The sequence below is a fragment of the Amblyomma mixtum genome, chromosome 3 (genome assembly GCF_055824585.1).
Source record: "Amblyomma mixtum isolate Tamu chromosome 3, ASM5582458v1, whole genome shotgun sequence".
In the NCBI taxonomy this organism is placed as follows: Eukaryota; Metazoa; Arthropoda; class Arachnida; order Ixodida; family Ixodidae; genus Amblyomma; species Amblyomma mixtum.
The window spans coordinates 254,259,016-254,274,420 of record NC_143014.1 but is presented as its reverse complement, the minus strand read 5'-3'; the positions used below and the strand labels follow the sequence as shown (position 1 = coordinate 254,274,420).

At 45.4% G+C, this 15,405-nt stretch overlaps 1 protein-coding gene across 1 annotated transcript in view; it reads left to right on the top strand.

The window, feature by feature from the left end:
* The first annotated feature begins 9,730 nt into the window (after positions 1 to 9,730).
* The window catches only part of LOC149354401 (nose resistant to fluoxetine protein 6-like), a 44,607-nt gene continuing 38,932 nt past the window's right edge, over positions 9,731 to 15,405 (top strand). Inside the window, exons 1-2 of the mRNA XM_089577501.1 lie at positions 9,731 to 10,108; positions 14,919 to 15,130. Of these exons, the coding sequence (XP_089433627.1) occupies positions 9,823 to 10,108; positions 14,919 to 15,130 (498 nt within the window). The 5' untranslated portion in view covers positions 9,731 to 9,822. The remainder of the gene's footprint in view (positions 10,109 to 14,918; positions 15,131 to 15,405) is intronic.

The following is a 15,405-nucleotide window of genomic DNA, read 5'->3' as shown; positions in this document are numbered from 1 at the left end:
AACCTACTGATATGGCGGTGAATTTTCTGAATTACGAATCTTGCGAAGATTAGACTTTTTTGTAGGGTAAGAAAACTTGCATCACGCTGACATCGCACACTGCGCCTCTCGTGCAGAATAGGCAAAGAAAAGTTTAAAAGCATTAGGTATCACAACGGGGCACAAATCAGTGACTGGAAGAATCGAAAGGATGTCGCTTCATGCTCTGTCAATGTTTGGCATCAACAGGACAAATAACACAGAATTTAGTGTTGACGTGAAACGCTTACAGCTGGAAAACTGATAACAATGAAACGCAATAAAATGTCAGAATCAAGCGGCGACTTGGACAATGAGACTTGAAGAGAAGCCACGGCTAGACGCGCGCTATTCAGTGCACGCACGTCATCCTATGCACGCACGCCCCGAATCGGCCGACGTCAAGTGTATGCCCGAAAAACGCGACACATCTTCCTGATGTGCTAGATTTTCCTTACGTTGCGTCTGTTGAACGCGCGCGCGACTGGTGTGTTGCTGGTGTACAGCCTTCCCAATTTTTAATAATACCGCTCGAGCGTCTGCTGCCTAGTGCAGGAGCGCCGATGCGAAACAGCGTTGCAATGGGGGTACGGAACGAGCACGCGCACTAATCACGCTGCTGGAGCGAGTGTCCTCTTCTTGGTTGTTCTGCTTCGTGCGGAGCAACCCCCGCGAAGCAAGTTTTATGGCCGAGTTCCACGAGCGGTTGTTTCGTGTTCTATCTGCTATGTGTTCGTGGCTCCGCGCTGTTGCAAATGCCTAACGAAACACGACGCTGGGCCCCCGTTGCGTTTGCGGGTAGCGCCTCGAAAGCGTTTGTTTTAAAACTAAAGTTATGCTCCGATATCGAAGGTCCTCAAAATTAGTTTTTGGTAAGTAACGATTGCAACTGGTGTCTTGCAAGCTGGGATGCTATCGCAAATGATTGCTCTTTTCTGATGTCACGCGAATTGCATGCAGCGGCTAAAACAATTTGCGAGAAAGTATTTGCAGGCTTGTTGGTGCATGTTAGGAAAAGGTAAGTGACGCCAACCAAGTAAAATACAGGAAAAACACGACGTTTCGGGACCGGCTCGGCCCCTTCTTCACGGTGTGACTACGGGCGAGCGCAGCTTGGCTTTTTAAGCCCGTGTGTGGAGGACCTGCGGATCAATGGCCGCAGCCCATGGACGTAGGATGAGGGGAGAGTCCCCAGGGAACGATTAACATTCTCTCGTAATCCGGCCGCAAAATTATTGATGACATTCGAACATGCCGCAATTGCGATCTCACCCTTGGACACACCGCAGTGTTGTGTAGGTGCAATACGCAACTAGGAAGGGAGATAGTAGAAACTGATGAGTTTGAAAAAGCTGCTGCACGTGTGCCAGCACTCCCTCAATTTTGCTTTCAAAAAAGAAGTCAAATATCTGCGCAGCAGTAGCACTGGAACTTTGTAATCCTTCTTGTGCCAAGGTGGGATATCAGTTGAATTGATTAACTTGTGTGTGAATTGCTTTCTTTCACTTTGTTAAGAGCAGCTGCTGTATAAAAGCAAGTGGATTGCCAATAAAAACTCGAGTTGTTAGTTAGCGCTCTGTTCTGTCAAGTTCGTTCCTTCCTGTGCTGTGTCTGCGCTAAAAACAGCTTTCAGATAAAAAAATTGGTCGCAGCGTCTTGGGGCTCCAGTCTATTTATTTACTTGTTCATTTATTTCAATTACCATCAAGGCCAAAAGATTACAGAGGGGAGTAGTTAGAAGAGCATTTGGATTACAGGAATGTGGTTTGTGGGTATAAAATATTAGCTAAAATAATTGCAAGCTCTGTTACATTTCTAGCTATACATAGTTAGCTTAAGCACTGCGAAAACGCGAATGATCAACAGTGCAGATGAGCGATCCGGGAAGGCGGCTTCAGTCCTGTGAATTACGCGGAAGAAATTAATGAAGGGCCGTTTTTGTGCTATTAAATGCAATTCCAACTGTTTCCGTGTGAGAAATGCGAGCAGAGATGTTTCAGAATGGAGAAGATTGATTATCGTTGTGCAAAACAGGGTTGCGAAAAAAATTTCTGATATAAAGAGTCTAGAAAATTTACGACGAGCCGCGAAGTGTAAGCTGTGAGGAGTTTTTCATTGAAGTTTTCCAAGAATGAAATGAGCGGAGTTATTTGCGGAGCTGTGGTCTTCGTTTGAGCAACACGTGGTCCACAGACTTTTGCCTTCGACTATACAACAGTAGTTTTAGTGATATAGGAAAACTCGAAAAGTTACGGCGCGGATAACCTAGCATACGTTAGCGTTGCTAACTAATTTATTAATATGTAAAGGCCAATTAAGTGTAGGCATGATGTTAACACCAAGGTGACTATATAAAGAAACGGATTCCAGCGTCATGTTACAGAGAAAGTAAGCGACTAGAGTAGTAAATGTGCAGGAGGCACCCATAACTTTACACTTGGAAATGTTTAGTGACATTAACCAGTGGTTACACCAACGGTAAATGTCCTTAATAATATTTTGGAGTATGATGACGTCGTTCTGGTCGCTAAATTCACGAAATACTACACAATTATCCGCGAATACGTGGATGTTAGGAGACAAGCATTGGGTTAAGTCGTTAGTGTAAATAAGGAACAATAGGGGACTGGAAACAGAGCCTTGTGGCACGTCGAAATGGATGGGATTGAACAGGCAGTTGAAATTCTTAGCCGTGATGAAGAGGGATCGGTTACCGACGAAATATTCAAGCCAAGAGAGAATCTTGTTATCTAAGTTCAGTTTCTTTAGTTTAGAAAGGAGTAGCTTATTGCAGAAATTTTCAAAGGCTTCAGGAAAACCATGGAAAATACAATAGGCACTATAGATTGAGGGTCAAGTATGTTATGAAGTTTTTTGGTGAATGGTGCTAGCTTCTTCTCGCAAGCACGGTTCTTGCGGAAGCTATGCTGCGTGTGCGTAAAAATAATTACTTCAAAGAAAACTAACGATGCTTGCGTAAGGTGCGTGTTCAAGTATTTTGCACGGTATACTTGTTAAGGAGATAGGGTGGTAATTGCAAGGTGAATTTTAATTCCTGACATGTTGGCTGTAAAACCTTTTCTGGCCTTTCATCCTTCGATGAAATCCGGGATGCAGTTCTTTCCTCCCAACGCATGCGCTTACTCACTACATCCGCGGGACGGGCCATCTAGCAACACATCGATTATCCCCAAGAAACCCAAACACTCGCCCACATAGGAATACCCCATCCCTTATCCCATCCACACCCACGTTTACCTGAGCCCTATCGTCATACCATGAACCATGAACTCCAAAAGGCCAGGAGACAAGCCGGACTCCGGTGTTTGCAAGGACAGTACTAGCACTATTCTACCGCTGTCTACACTGACATCGCCTTCTATGACCGCCCACAGAAATTCGCCTGTGTTACAATTGACAGCACTATCACTCCACTTCTGCAGCGTCTGCCCGAACCTCAGACCCAACCGCCGCTGAAGCGATCGCCATCGCTCACCCCATAAAATTGAGTGAGACCCACTCCAACCGCGCTTACATATTTACAGCCTCTCAAGCTGCCTGTCGATCCTATACAAGCGCCCACTCCCACGACAGGCGCCATGCATCCTAGGACACAAACTCCATCAAGACCACGCAATCACCTGGGTCCCCGGCCAAGAAGGTCTTAGACCAGGCGGAACAAATGTAGGTCGTTGGGTGCTCCTTTTTGAGTTTTTTTCAGATACCAAAATTGTTCCCTTGCTGTGCTGATCATTGCTTCTGCACTGCAAAGAAGTAAGCGGTCAATGACGTTTCGGATAATCTCAGCACCGTGTGATTCGCCATTGAATACATCTTCGAACATGATCGTGGCAGTACTGTGCTTTTCCATGATATCTTTGTGAGAAGAGGTGCGGGTGATCTTTTGCATGAGTAGTAAATTAGCGCTACCAGGTCGTTATCTACAGTGCGCCCTAATTACTTGGCTGCTCATCAAGCCTCGGCGGTCTCAAGGATTATGACCGCCACCTAATGCATGTGTAAAACCGAAGGGCACAGAAGTAAAGAAAAAAAGTCGTTATCTGAATATTTTAAGCGCTACATTTATACCAACGCATTTACATGCCGCGTCCCACACCGACAAGTCCAATCATTTTTCACCCCACCCAGCTGCCCCCGCTTCCCATATGTAAACAAATGCTCACTCGCTGCCTAAGCTGCTCTTCGCCGTTCCCTGTGTATGTAAATGGATTACGAGCAGCTCTCGAATTATCTAGGAAAGCTGAGTATTGAAGTAGTCCACATTCCATTTTCAACGCTTTTAGAGGCTCGCTGAAGCGTCCAAAAGGTCAACAACAAAAACAAGCGGCTCAAGAAATAATACTTCATACGGTGTCATCAGTTTAGGGCCCCTCTGCGTACATCGGCGTTACAAGAAACTTCCCGGAAAGAGTTCACCTACGCAAAAGTGACGCCTGCATATGCGTAGCCGATGCAGCGTTCTGGCCTAATGTTGCGAAGCACACAGCCATCGGACATAATTTGACAATTTAAGGGTGATTTACGCCCAATACAGCGCGTCAAAAAGTCTCTTACGGGAACGGGGTTGGCTAAGATTGAAAGAATATTAGCTGTATATTTTTTGCGACATCAAATTTTCTCTTTCGCTGAACAAGATTAAATGTCTCATTAGTTTGCGAACAATTATTGCGGCATGAAAAATTATGTTCTTCGAAACCTTGGCGGCAACCAACCTTGCCTCTTGTATGTTTTGTTTATTTATTTATTATTTTTATTCATTCACATTGCCTTTTAGGCCCTTGCGGGGAGAGTATTACATAATGGGGAGGGTGTGACACAATCATATAATAAGTGCGGGGAATTTTAGAAAGAACAAGTGCAAAAATACACATATTAATGAGAACACAATGCATAACACAAAAGGGACAAAAAAAACAAAACGAAAAATCACTACGCATTTACATCACAGAGAATGGGACCTTGGAATTTTTCGATGTCAGTTTGTGTAACGATATCCGACTGCAATCTATTACAATCAATGATACCGCGAGGAATTAGTGAGGTGACTGAAAACTAAACATTTCAACGGAATTGCCTGTCCGATTGGGTTTTATATCTGATAATAAAGTCTGATACTTCCTCAACCAAACCTTTCTTTTTTATTTAGGAAACCAAACGTTTCGAAGAAGGTTGTGCTCCTTCTTGAGAGGTGACTGGGGGCTGTGGCTAACGTCTTTGAGTATGCATCGACCATTACCGCACAGCCCGACAACTTGACTCGCAGCCCTAACCCTGAGTGTCAACGTCTTCTACCCCTCCCGCACCCTTCATATCACCGTTTTCTTTCTTTCGGCCCCTTGCTGCTCCACCGTACATACTTAAAAACGCTAGCCCCTGCCCCTAGTCATCCCTGAAGAAGCAGCATAACCAGCTCCAAAGCGTTGGATTTTCTAATTAAAAAGTTTTGCTTGGTGACGTGTCCGAGTCCATTATAAATGAATTGGTTGGCATAAGAAGTTGAATGCCACTGTACGCGGCAAACTTTCAAGGAGTGATCACCTCTTGGAAAGATGGCATGAGGTGACTGAAAAAAATCGTCGCGAAGGAACGGATGCTGATGACGTTTATGAAAAAGTGTTAGACGAGCGTGTTTACGGCGATTTGAAAAGTCTTCCAGCTCGGCACGTTTTCTTAATCCTGAGATGCTTGTGAACGGTGAGCAGTCTAAAAATATGAAATGAACAGCACGGCTCTGGAAGAATTCTTTGTTAGTGATAACGTAGGCTTGATCAAGGCACAAAACATCCGCGGTGTATTCAATTTTACAGTGTACTAAAGAGGTATAGGCAATGTTTTCTGCTTGAATAAGAGCGTTTTTGTGTTTACGTTCGAGATCACGAATTGAGCAGTTAGCAGACTGCGAGGAGGTCGATAAGGGGATGTCATGTTAAGTCAGACTGATATCTGATGTTTAGCTCTTCTTTGTTAAAAAATGAATTTTTCCACGCTTAGAGGGATTGTGATTGCTCTTTAGGTAAGAGTGAAAAGCTTTTTATCATTTTTTATCGCTAGATTTAGCTACAGACGGCGTGCGATTTGCCTGAAGCACATTGTTTGCTCTTCCGCTTCTTTGGCGCGATTTTCCGGGAAATATCGGTTTATTTTTGGCTCTAGGTCTCGAATTTGGCAGTTAATAAATTGAGTGACACCAATAAAAGTAGTACTTGAAACACAGATTATGCGCTAATAATCCTACGTTTGCCATCATTCTGGCAACAACGCCCAGCGTGAGGCACACGTCTAAATCGTAGGTGAAGTCGACCACAAGTTATTCTTCAAAGTCATTGCTGTGTGTTGGGCAGAAGGACAAGAAAAAGGCCTCCATTGGAAGAAAACACAACGCAGATGAATCTTCAACAATTTAGTGTGGGATCGTGTTGGAAAGGATATGCTTACTGGCCGTTAGACGGCTGCTGACCCAAAAGACGCAGGTTTGATCTGGGCCGCGGTTGTTGAATTTCGATGGCGGCTAAGTTCTAGAGGCCCGTGTACTGTACGATGTCAGTGCACGTGAAGAACCCCAGGTGGTCGAAATTTCCGGAGCCCTCCACTACGGCGTCCCTCACAGTCTAAGTCGCTTTAGGACGTTAAACCCCCATAAACCAAATTAAACCAAGCCTATTGGCCGTTACACGTTTAACTTATGCAGTGTTATTGCTCAGCGCACTTTAATTGATGGGAGCATTGCCCGAGCGGGCATTTCCCGTCATTTGGTGTCTCACCAGTATGCTGCATGGTGCACTAGTTGTTTGAGGCCAACTGAGGACGACTTTACTTTGCGGGAAGGGCTGCACAAGTCATCACAAAAGGAGCCCGGAAAGCAAGCAATAATAATTCTGGAGGCGACTACTCGGCTTGTTGCTATTGAAATCACACATCGACGTGCATTTCTTGCACACAGTGCTATAGAGAAGCTCTTTTTTCACTTAAAAGCCACTAGCTCCAAAATATCAGCTCTTGCAACATTTGACCCTTTTTCTCTGAAACCACATATGCTAGAAGCATTATCGTTCCCGCTACCTAAGCAACATACGGGAGAATCTACTGAACCAGAGTTCTGGAAGCTAATGTAGGCAGTTTTGTTTCACAGGATGCTTATTGACCAATTCGGCTTGAAAATTGGTAGGGTACACAAAAACGTAAAGAAATTAACCAATTTTTATTAATGATTCTGGGTCAGTAAAGAGGACACGGAGAGCTAATTACAATGGTATCGTTGTGGATGCCCTAACCATAGCACATCCTGAGAAAAAGGGTCCCAGACACAGGGTAAAATACATGAAAGGCATAACTGGTGCCCCCCTTAACTGTTGCACCATCAAACTACGCCTGAAACTATTAACAGGTCGCCGGCCCGTTGTCAACTGTGCCCACCTGCGGGTCAACGACTTAGGACCCCTGCGAGTAAAGGCTGGTTCCCGAAGCCATTTCACTCACCCCTGGTCACAAGACGTCTCGCCTCACGATCCATGCAGTTGGGTAAACTCACTTTTGCCCATGTTAAATCTGGCTTTTTTTTATTGCGACAGCGTACCTGCTGGCATAAAGTATTATTTACAAATATAGATACCCACCGGACTCTCAAAGGGAGTCCAGTAACGTCCGGTAGTGGCTACACTGGAAATTTTAGTGTACGAACCGCTTATTACATGCACCGTTCCTAGCGTTTGGTACACTGAAATTCAATCTTACAGCCGCCGTACTATTCTACAGTAACAACCGGAAAAATCTTAGGCTCTAATTAAGAAACTCCGAAATACAATTCTAGTATGTGCTTCCTCCAGATGTTAACAGATGGTACGTTAACAGATGGTAACCAGTGCGTTGTGCAATTCGTAACCGGTGAGTTTCTGCCAGCTCAATTTCTCATTTTTCCAACAGATCTGAAAGGTTCATTTTTGTGCCAAAAATGCGCGCGACAACTTACTGACCTGTCACTTTGCGACCAATGAGAGTGGCAGATTTTTATATTTGAGCTCGATGGTGAAATTTCGCGACTGCACCCCCGACCTCGGGCTTACCTTCATAACACCTTATAGCCAGTGCGCCACTCCGTCGGTTTCCTTTAAAAAAGTGAAGTCCCTGGTTTTCGCCGCCCTTCTCGCCAGCTGTCATGGTTGGCCTGCGCACGTGAATCCCCCAAAATAAGTGCTGTGCCTTTTCGACCAAAACATGAATTAATGGCGTGACTAGAGTTCCTGCACGTGCCTCCAAAGAGGACCAAGCCCATTCATCCAATGCATTTTCCTTCTCTTGAAATGTGCATTGAAGGGGCCCCTGCATTCTCGTATTGCTGTCTGTATGGGCGCGGGAAAGCCTCGGAAGCGGTCCGCTGAGCGCTGGACACTCAGGCATTCTGCTTTTTTTTTGAAGTTGGTGGTGTGGCTAGATTCTTATTGTCAAATCCCGTTTGGAAGCAACCATCAAAGGTCAATCTTTCCTTTAAGATGAGTGGTTGTCTTGACAGCCATGTAAATATAATTTTACTCATCGAAATAAATGGCGCGATTATGGCAGCAACACAATAAGTGGAGAATATTGGAATGGTCCTCAGAAGTGAACTGCAGCTCTAGCTGATGCTTCAACAACATTGTGCAAAATACACCCACAGACGAAGGACGAGACGAGAAGGCGCATTCTTCCAACTCATCTCTTATCAACTTCCAGACACGCTTCGTGGCCGTCAACCAGCCTTGCGGATGGAAGAGCACACGAATAACATTACTATCACATGGGCCATGCGGAGCGGCCGTTGACTATTGCATCATTATTTGAGCAAAAGGCACTGCTCGCACTTTCAAAACGAAGCGTGATACGGACATATATCTGCGTACCACTTTAAATTCTATGTTCAACACGGCTCAAGTGGGCTTCAACATGGCTAGACATGGTCAGTCGCCTGCAGCTGTTTTGCGGCTATTAATTCACGATCAAGGATGCGACGCTTTCGACTCAGTGCGCTGCTGCCTTAACGGAGAGTGTTTGATACGCTGTAAAGTGTTAGCTTTGAAAAGACAGCAGCGAGAAACTCTATTAGTGCAGTCAGGAAGGGCTCCACAACTTTGGGAACACCAATCTCATACATTTTTCTCACGACAAGCTTCTAAAAAATTCCAAGGACCGGCATGAAAGGGTTGGCCGTGAAGCATGACCGCGTCAGACGCTTTCCGACTGTTTGTAAAAGTATTTTTATAGGCTTGTTTTCATACAGCGCGACGATGCATATAAGCCCCTTTGAAGCTATCCAACCTGGCGGCGCCTAAACCTACTTAAGAAGACGAGATGGAGACTCGTGTTGTACCGAGAAGCGCCGGTATAGTAGGTAGCGCGACCACCAACCCAGAGCGTACGACAAAGTCAGCGAGAATTGTTAGTGAGGGAAAGAGAGCGACCGTCTTTGTCCGAGTTTTCCTCTCTCTTGTAAACGAAGGCGCCTCTCCAGCCAATAGTGCGCCGCGTATGCATGTCACGGAGCGGCTTATTCACGGCTTCGTTCCAATAAAACCTGCCGTCTCAACATCGGCTGCTAGTGTGCGCACGCTATTTCGAGCAGCTAATATGTCGCTTACACTTAGGCTTTAATACTCGTTCGGCGACCGGCAAGAACGAAGAACGTAGTGGATGCCAAAGTGATCCCTAGTGAAGTGTTCTTGGGCGCCTAATGATGTATTCGCATCGTTTTCTAGCCATAGAAGAAGGGAAGTAATCTGCATATTTTCTTAACGCGGGGACTTTCGTTCGACAATGCTTTGTAAAAAAGGTGTGACTTCTCTACTAGCCAGGTTGTTCTTCGCGCTTGTGGTTTTCCTGTGCTTGCGTGCCGCACCATGCGTCTGTGATATCGAGGCGAACCATCAGACTGACGTGAAAATCGTAGACAAGTTGAAAGAGTGGATCGGCAATGCCATGGACCGGGTGCCGCTGTCGTTCATGCGAAAGCTGTTGGAAGCGGACGTGTCGTCCAAATGCACCCTAGGCCTCCTCAAGCTTGTGCGTGGAATCCGCAACCTGGAACCCTGGGCGCTACGACGTGAGTCTGTTTGCCCACGCTTTTCTTTTTAAATCGCGCAGGCAACGAACACCAGTGCGTACTGGTTTTCGACGTCTCCGAAGAGCGAAAGACGTGTATTATTTGCCCAAACCTAATTTTCGGCTCTTGTCGCGAATCGTCAGAGATTAGCGAAGGAGTCCAGCGGAGAGGTGGATATGTCTCAAGAATTAAATTCCGGTCTGCTAGTGTTCACGTTCCTTTTGCGCCGCCAGTCTAAATCAACCGAAAGAAGCTTTCGAAGATTCTGTTATATGGTAAGGAACGCTCTGCTGTTGACGGTTTCTAAAAATGGCTGAAGCCATTGTTTAGAGTTGTTTTAAGGCCTGTTTTCGCACGTTCATGCTACCTCCACCAAGGCGCGTAGCCGGTTTTAATCTCCTCGTCAATGGCTTTCTATACGTGCACCTCAGTAAATCATGGTGCGTGCACAGGCTGCATTTCACCGGCTCATGGTGCTCTTGACTAAAGTTCCTCGTAAAAATTCAAAAATTCAGTTCCAGCCAGCAAAACTTCTGAAGAATCTCAGCGTAGGCATAAAGTGTCATTTATGGTGGAAATCAGTCAGTGAAGATATTACAGTTCCCCTTCAGAGAATGGCAGGCGGCCATGGGTTCTATGCCCTCGCAAATGGTTTTGTAAAGCGTTCTAATGCGTAAATACTTATGAACTATGCTTCACCTCGGTGTCTATGTTCGCACTATATATCATTTACTCTGTGCATGTTGCCAAGTATCGTCTTGCGAAACCGGTGCGAGGTAGCCTAGACGACTTAATCGAAGTGACTTGAACTGCAGAAATTTTCGCCGAATGAACAACCCGGAAATGGCCCTTAAAACGCACCCCGAAGGCTCAGTCGCTACGGCGTTTAATTTCTTGGGCACTGAGCCAAAACAAAGGGCTCAATCACGGCTACGGCAGGCACGTTTCCATGGAAGCGAAAAGCAAATCCTCTCGCGTAGTGAAATTTTCTCGCACGGTAAAGGTACAGTGAGGAGAACCCTACTAGTATTATTTTATAGCAAAATCCGATAGTTCAGCATTTCATGACTTGGTTGCCACTTGGCCGGCAGCGAATGATGCATTTATTACAAAGAAATTTGGATTCAAGTTGAAAAAGTTTTTCCCGCCGCTCTGATTCAAACTCAGGACTCTGATGACGACATAGGTCACAGTGACGTGAAACATGACGCCAAACATGACGTGCGCATGACGTAACGCAGACTCTGTGATTTCTGGTCCGAGCGGTGCGGTCCAGCAGCAGCCGAAATGAAAGCTACCGCCGGCATCTATCGGTCATTGCGGCCGCCGCTACCGTTGCTTCGTTTACGCTTACACCGGCGTTTGGCCAGCGTTACGATAGATGCCGTTCCCGAAGCCGTCAACGAAGTTCTCGCAAAGAACTTTCGCAGCAGTATGTACCAACTAGGTCAACTTTCCGTTTTATTGAAGAACTCCCGCCTGCACTTCAGCGACCTCAGCTTAACAGAGCGTACCAGCGGCCGCACCAAGGCTTGCAGATGCTGACGGCAATCTGGCATTTATTCAATGACAGCATTATTCAGAAGCGAAGCTGCTCTGAGGCACAAAATGACCGTATGCAAGTCGTAGTTGGCCAGTACCGATAGAATGCGGCATTCCAGCGCGAAAGAGACTACTCTAATGAGAACAGAGCTTTTATTCGCTAGCAAAGACGAAGAAAACAAAATACTCGTGTCGCCGTCGCCGAATGATTTCGCTAGTAAACTAACTGTGTGAAATTCAGTAAAACGGCGAGTTGAGAGAGTTGGTACGTCTTGAGAAAAAAACAGCGCAGGAACAGGGACACAAGAAAAGAAGACGACGGGACAGGCGGTGACTAGCAACTGAAGATTTATTGCATGGAACACGAAAAAATATACCCTACAAACAACCAGGAGCACGCATGATCGACGCCAACAACACTGATACGATGACACAATCAGCCATGATCTGTGAGATATCGTTTCTTGAAGATCATGGCTGATTATAACATCGTATCAGTGTTGTTAGCGTCGATCATGCGTGCTCCTGGTTGTTTGCAGAGTATATGTTTTCGTGTTCCATGCAATAAATCTTCAGTTGCTATAGTCAGCGCCTGTCCCGTCGTCTTCTTTTCTTGTGTCCCTGTTCCTGCGCTGTTTTTTTTCTTAACTCTGTGAGCCGCGAAGAAATTTTTCACGAGTCCCAGACGCAATGTAACATCACCATTCATTTCAAATAGGTGGCGACTAGTCTTTCTTGATGTAGAGTGCAAATCGAACGGCGGGAAAATCCTTAAAACATCAAAACATAGTTGTAGTTGCGTAAACCTATTGTCCCCGGTATACTTTTTAGCGATAGACTTTTTTTTTGCTGCGGTAGAAGCGTTAACATATCCAGAAAGAACTAGAGAATTCATTTTTATGACGCACAATATTTGTAGGGAGCTGTCATCAGGGTCAATTTAACTCGGCATGCCGCGCAGACCAGAGAATACGGAACGCGCTTGTTTAACATGTTAACTTGCGCGGGGTGATTCAGGGCTCGTTTAAGAAAGCCGTTGGGCGCATGACCAAACCGTACGGGATATTTCAGCGAACACTAAAAACTTGCTGACGATAGGAGGTCGAAATAAGAACATCATTTCTTCAGGCAGAAACTGTCAGCAGCTGCCAGCTTCAGTTATTTGGAAAACAAATCAACCTAAAAAACTGAGGTTAGCTAATTAATAATAACTTGTTTATTTCCATCAGTGATGGGGGAGACTGCGGATAAAAGCCGCTTGACAACAAGCGACTTGACTGAAGCCCGCAGCCTCCCTACAAGGCAGGCTTTTAAATTAGCTGTTAGCTGTTAAATTAGCCTTTTCTGGGGGCTAAGGCCAATGTGAGTTTGAAGGTGCGGAAAAGACGATTCTATGTCAGTATCTGACACGAAAAAAAAAGTGAAAAAGAATTGCGATACTTTTTCTGGTACAAAACCGAAACTGGCTGCATGAGGCTCGCAGAAGGCTGAGTGGAAACGCAACGTCAGCTGGTGATATGTTGGCCTGTGTACGGTGCCCTATCCGAAGTGGCCAGTGCTACTGTATCACGACATATGCTTGGTTTTGCTTCGTGGCTTGGTGCATACGCGGCTGTTATTTATAAGAACGATGCAGTAAAAGAAAGTGCACGCGGTCCGAATTTTGCGCCGCAGCCAGAGCAACACGTTATCAGCGAGCAGTACATTTGCACTGAGCTTTCTCTGCGCCTTACGTGGTGAGTTCTTTTTTTTTTCAGAAAAAAAAGGACCACATTTCCTCGCGCTGCAATTCCATAGACATGGAGTTTTGCTTCGTTTCAAAAAGTAATGTGGTATCGTTTTGCTTGTGGCTCGAAATCGGAATTAACACTAACAACTAGACTTCGTTAACATGATGAATAATTTAGGTAAGTTAAATAATTACCCAGTTGTATGTTCTTTTTTATAAATAACCGACGTCGGCTGCGACTGAGAGCTTATTCCTGAAAAGATTTGCGTTCTATTTCAACACCCTGTCGTTGCATATTTTTGGAACATAGTGTGGAACATTGGGCATTTTTGGAACATTGGAACATTAATGTGCTGCAAGCTAACAAGCAGTTTCTTTAGAAATCGTGATCTAGGCTTTAGGGCTCTCGTTCAGCGGAAAATGCGGAGCGTCTTGTCGGCGGCGCTGTTGTGCTGAGAAACTCCGGATTGGCCGAAATGGTTTGACGGCACACGCGGAGCGGTGGAATTGATAGTTAAAATTTAGATAAAATATAATTACAAGGTCGCAACATGACTCAAACATGATGACGACAATTGACTGTATGAACTGAATGAATTCCGCGGAAAAGTAAATTGCGGTCATTAGTGGGGAATCAAGCGCACGCCCCTTGGGTTCCGAGTCAGACACGCAACACCTTTGCCTCACAGGCAAGCTTGTACGGCTTGGCTAAAGCGAGATTTTATATTTGTCGTGTGGCTTAGCTACAATAGGGTAGCTTACGAGTGAATGGTAATGATTATGTGTATGATTAGAAATGAGCTAAATAAGGGAGTAGTGATCAAGAGTGTAGCAAAGTGCTTGTCGTTAAGAGGTGCACGGAAGCAAACGACTATATGGTTGTCTCACCTGACATTGTTGTGCCATATGATGTCGTAACATTAGTAGAGCAGGTGATCGGGTAATACGCTAATGTGATCAAGTGGAGTCGCTGGACGGACCCATTAACATTAATGTGTCAAACCCTTAAAGGCGGAGCTTAAGTGTCCCTAAATTGTTTCCAGATAATTGAAAGTTCGGCCGTGGTTGTCATCTCAATGATTTAGTCTATACTAGTGTTCCCTTTTCGTGTCTATGAAGGGGAGTTGTTTAGTTGTTTTCGACGTCCGAACAACGAATCCTTGGAGTAGGTTACAGTACTGAACTTTGAAGCTCATTTCCCTGAGGGATCATTCGCTGTCCTACGACTGTGGTGCCTCCTTGTGTTGTTTGTCGCGTTCTTATTTGAGATACGCACCTCGCAAGAAGAAGACCTAAATGCTTCATGCGCGCCCCAAGGTCTGGCATGAAATATTTGTAAATAGAAGGAGACGCATATGCGACCCGTAAAACACACCGGCATGGTTGTTATGAGGCTCGTGATGGTACAAAGGCTGCTACAGTATTACTGTGGTCCCTCTCCTCTTTCGAGGCTGCATGTAAACTCTCGTTTCCCTTGAGCAGCTTTTGCACCGGTGCACACAGGTTAACCGCTGCATGCTTCACGTGCATGTTTCGCAGTGTTCGACGCTTCGGGAAAGTATCCCACTGGGGCCTTTCAGCTGTCACGAGCCGACCCGGGCGCCTTCGACGAATGCCTCGAGACCGTGCAGCTGGACGATTATGGCCGCGAGACGGCGCGGGGTCAGTACTGCAACCTGCTGGTTTATCCCACCAATAACAGCGACCTTAATGAGCGCATCATTCCGGCCATGGAGTTTACGCACCCTCGGGTGAGAAATGTTTATTTCATTCTCCGTAATCTGGAAATGTGAAAAGCAAGATCTTGATGAATGTCTGTTTTTCTCAATAAACAAAGAAAGGCTACAATGAAAGGCTAGAATGACCTTGATACCCTCTCATGATGCGCATTTAAACTTTGTTCGCTTTTGATTTTTTTGTTTTCAACATGTATACCTAATTGTCATTTCAAGCGCAACTGCTGCGTTATTAAATGTGATATAATCCTTGTGCACAGAGCGTACAAGTTTTCTTGGTTTATTGCAAA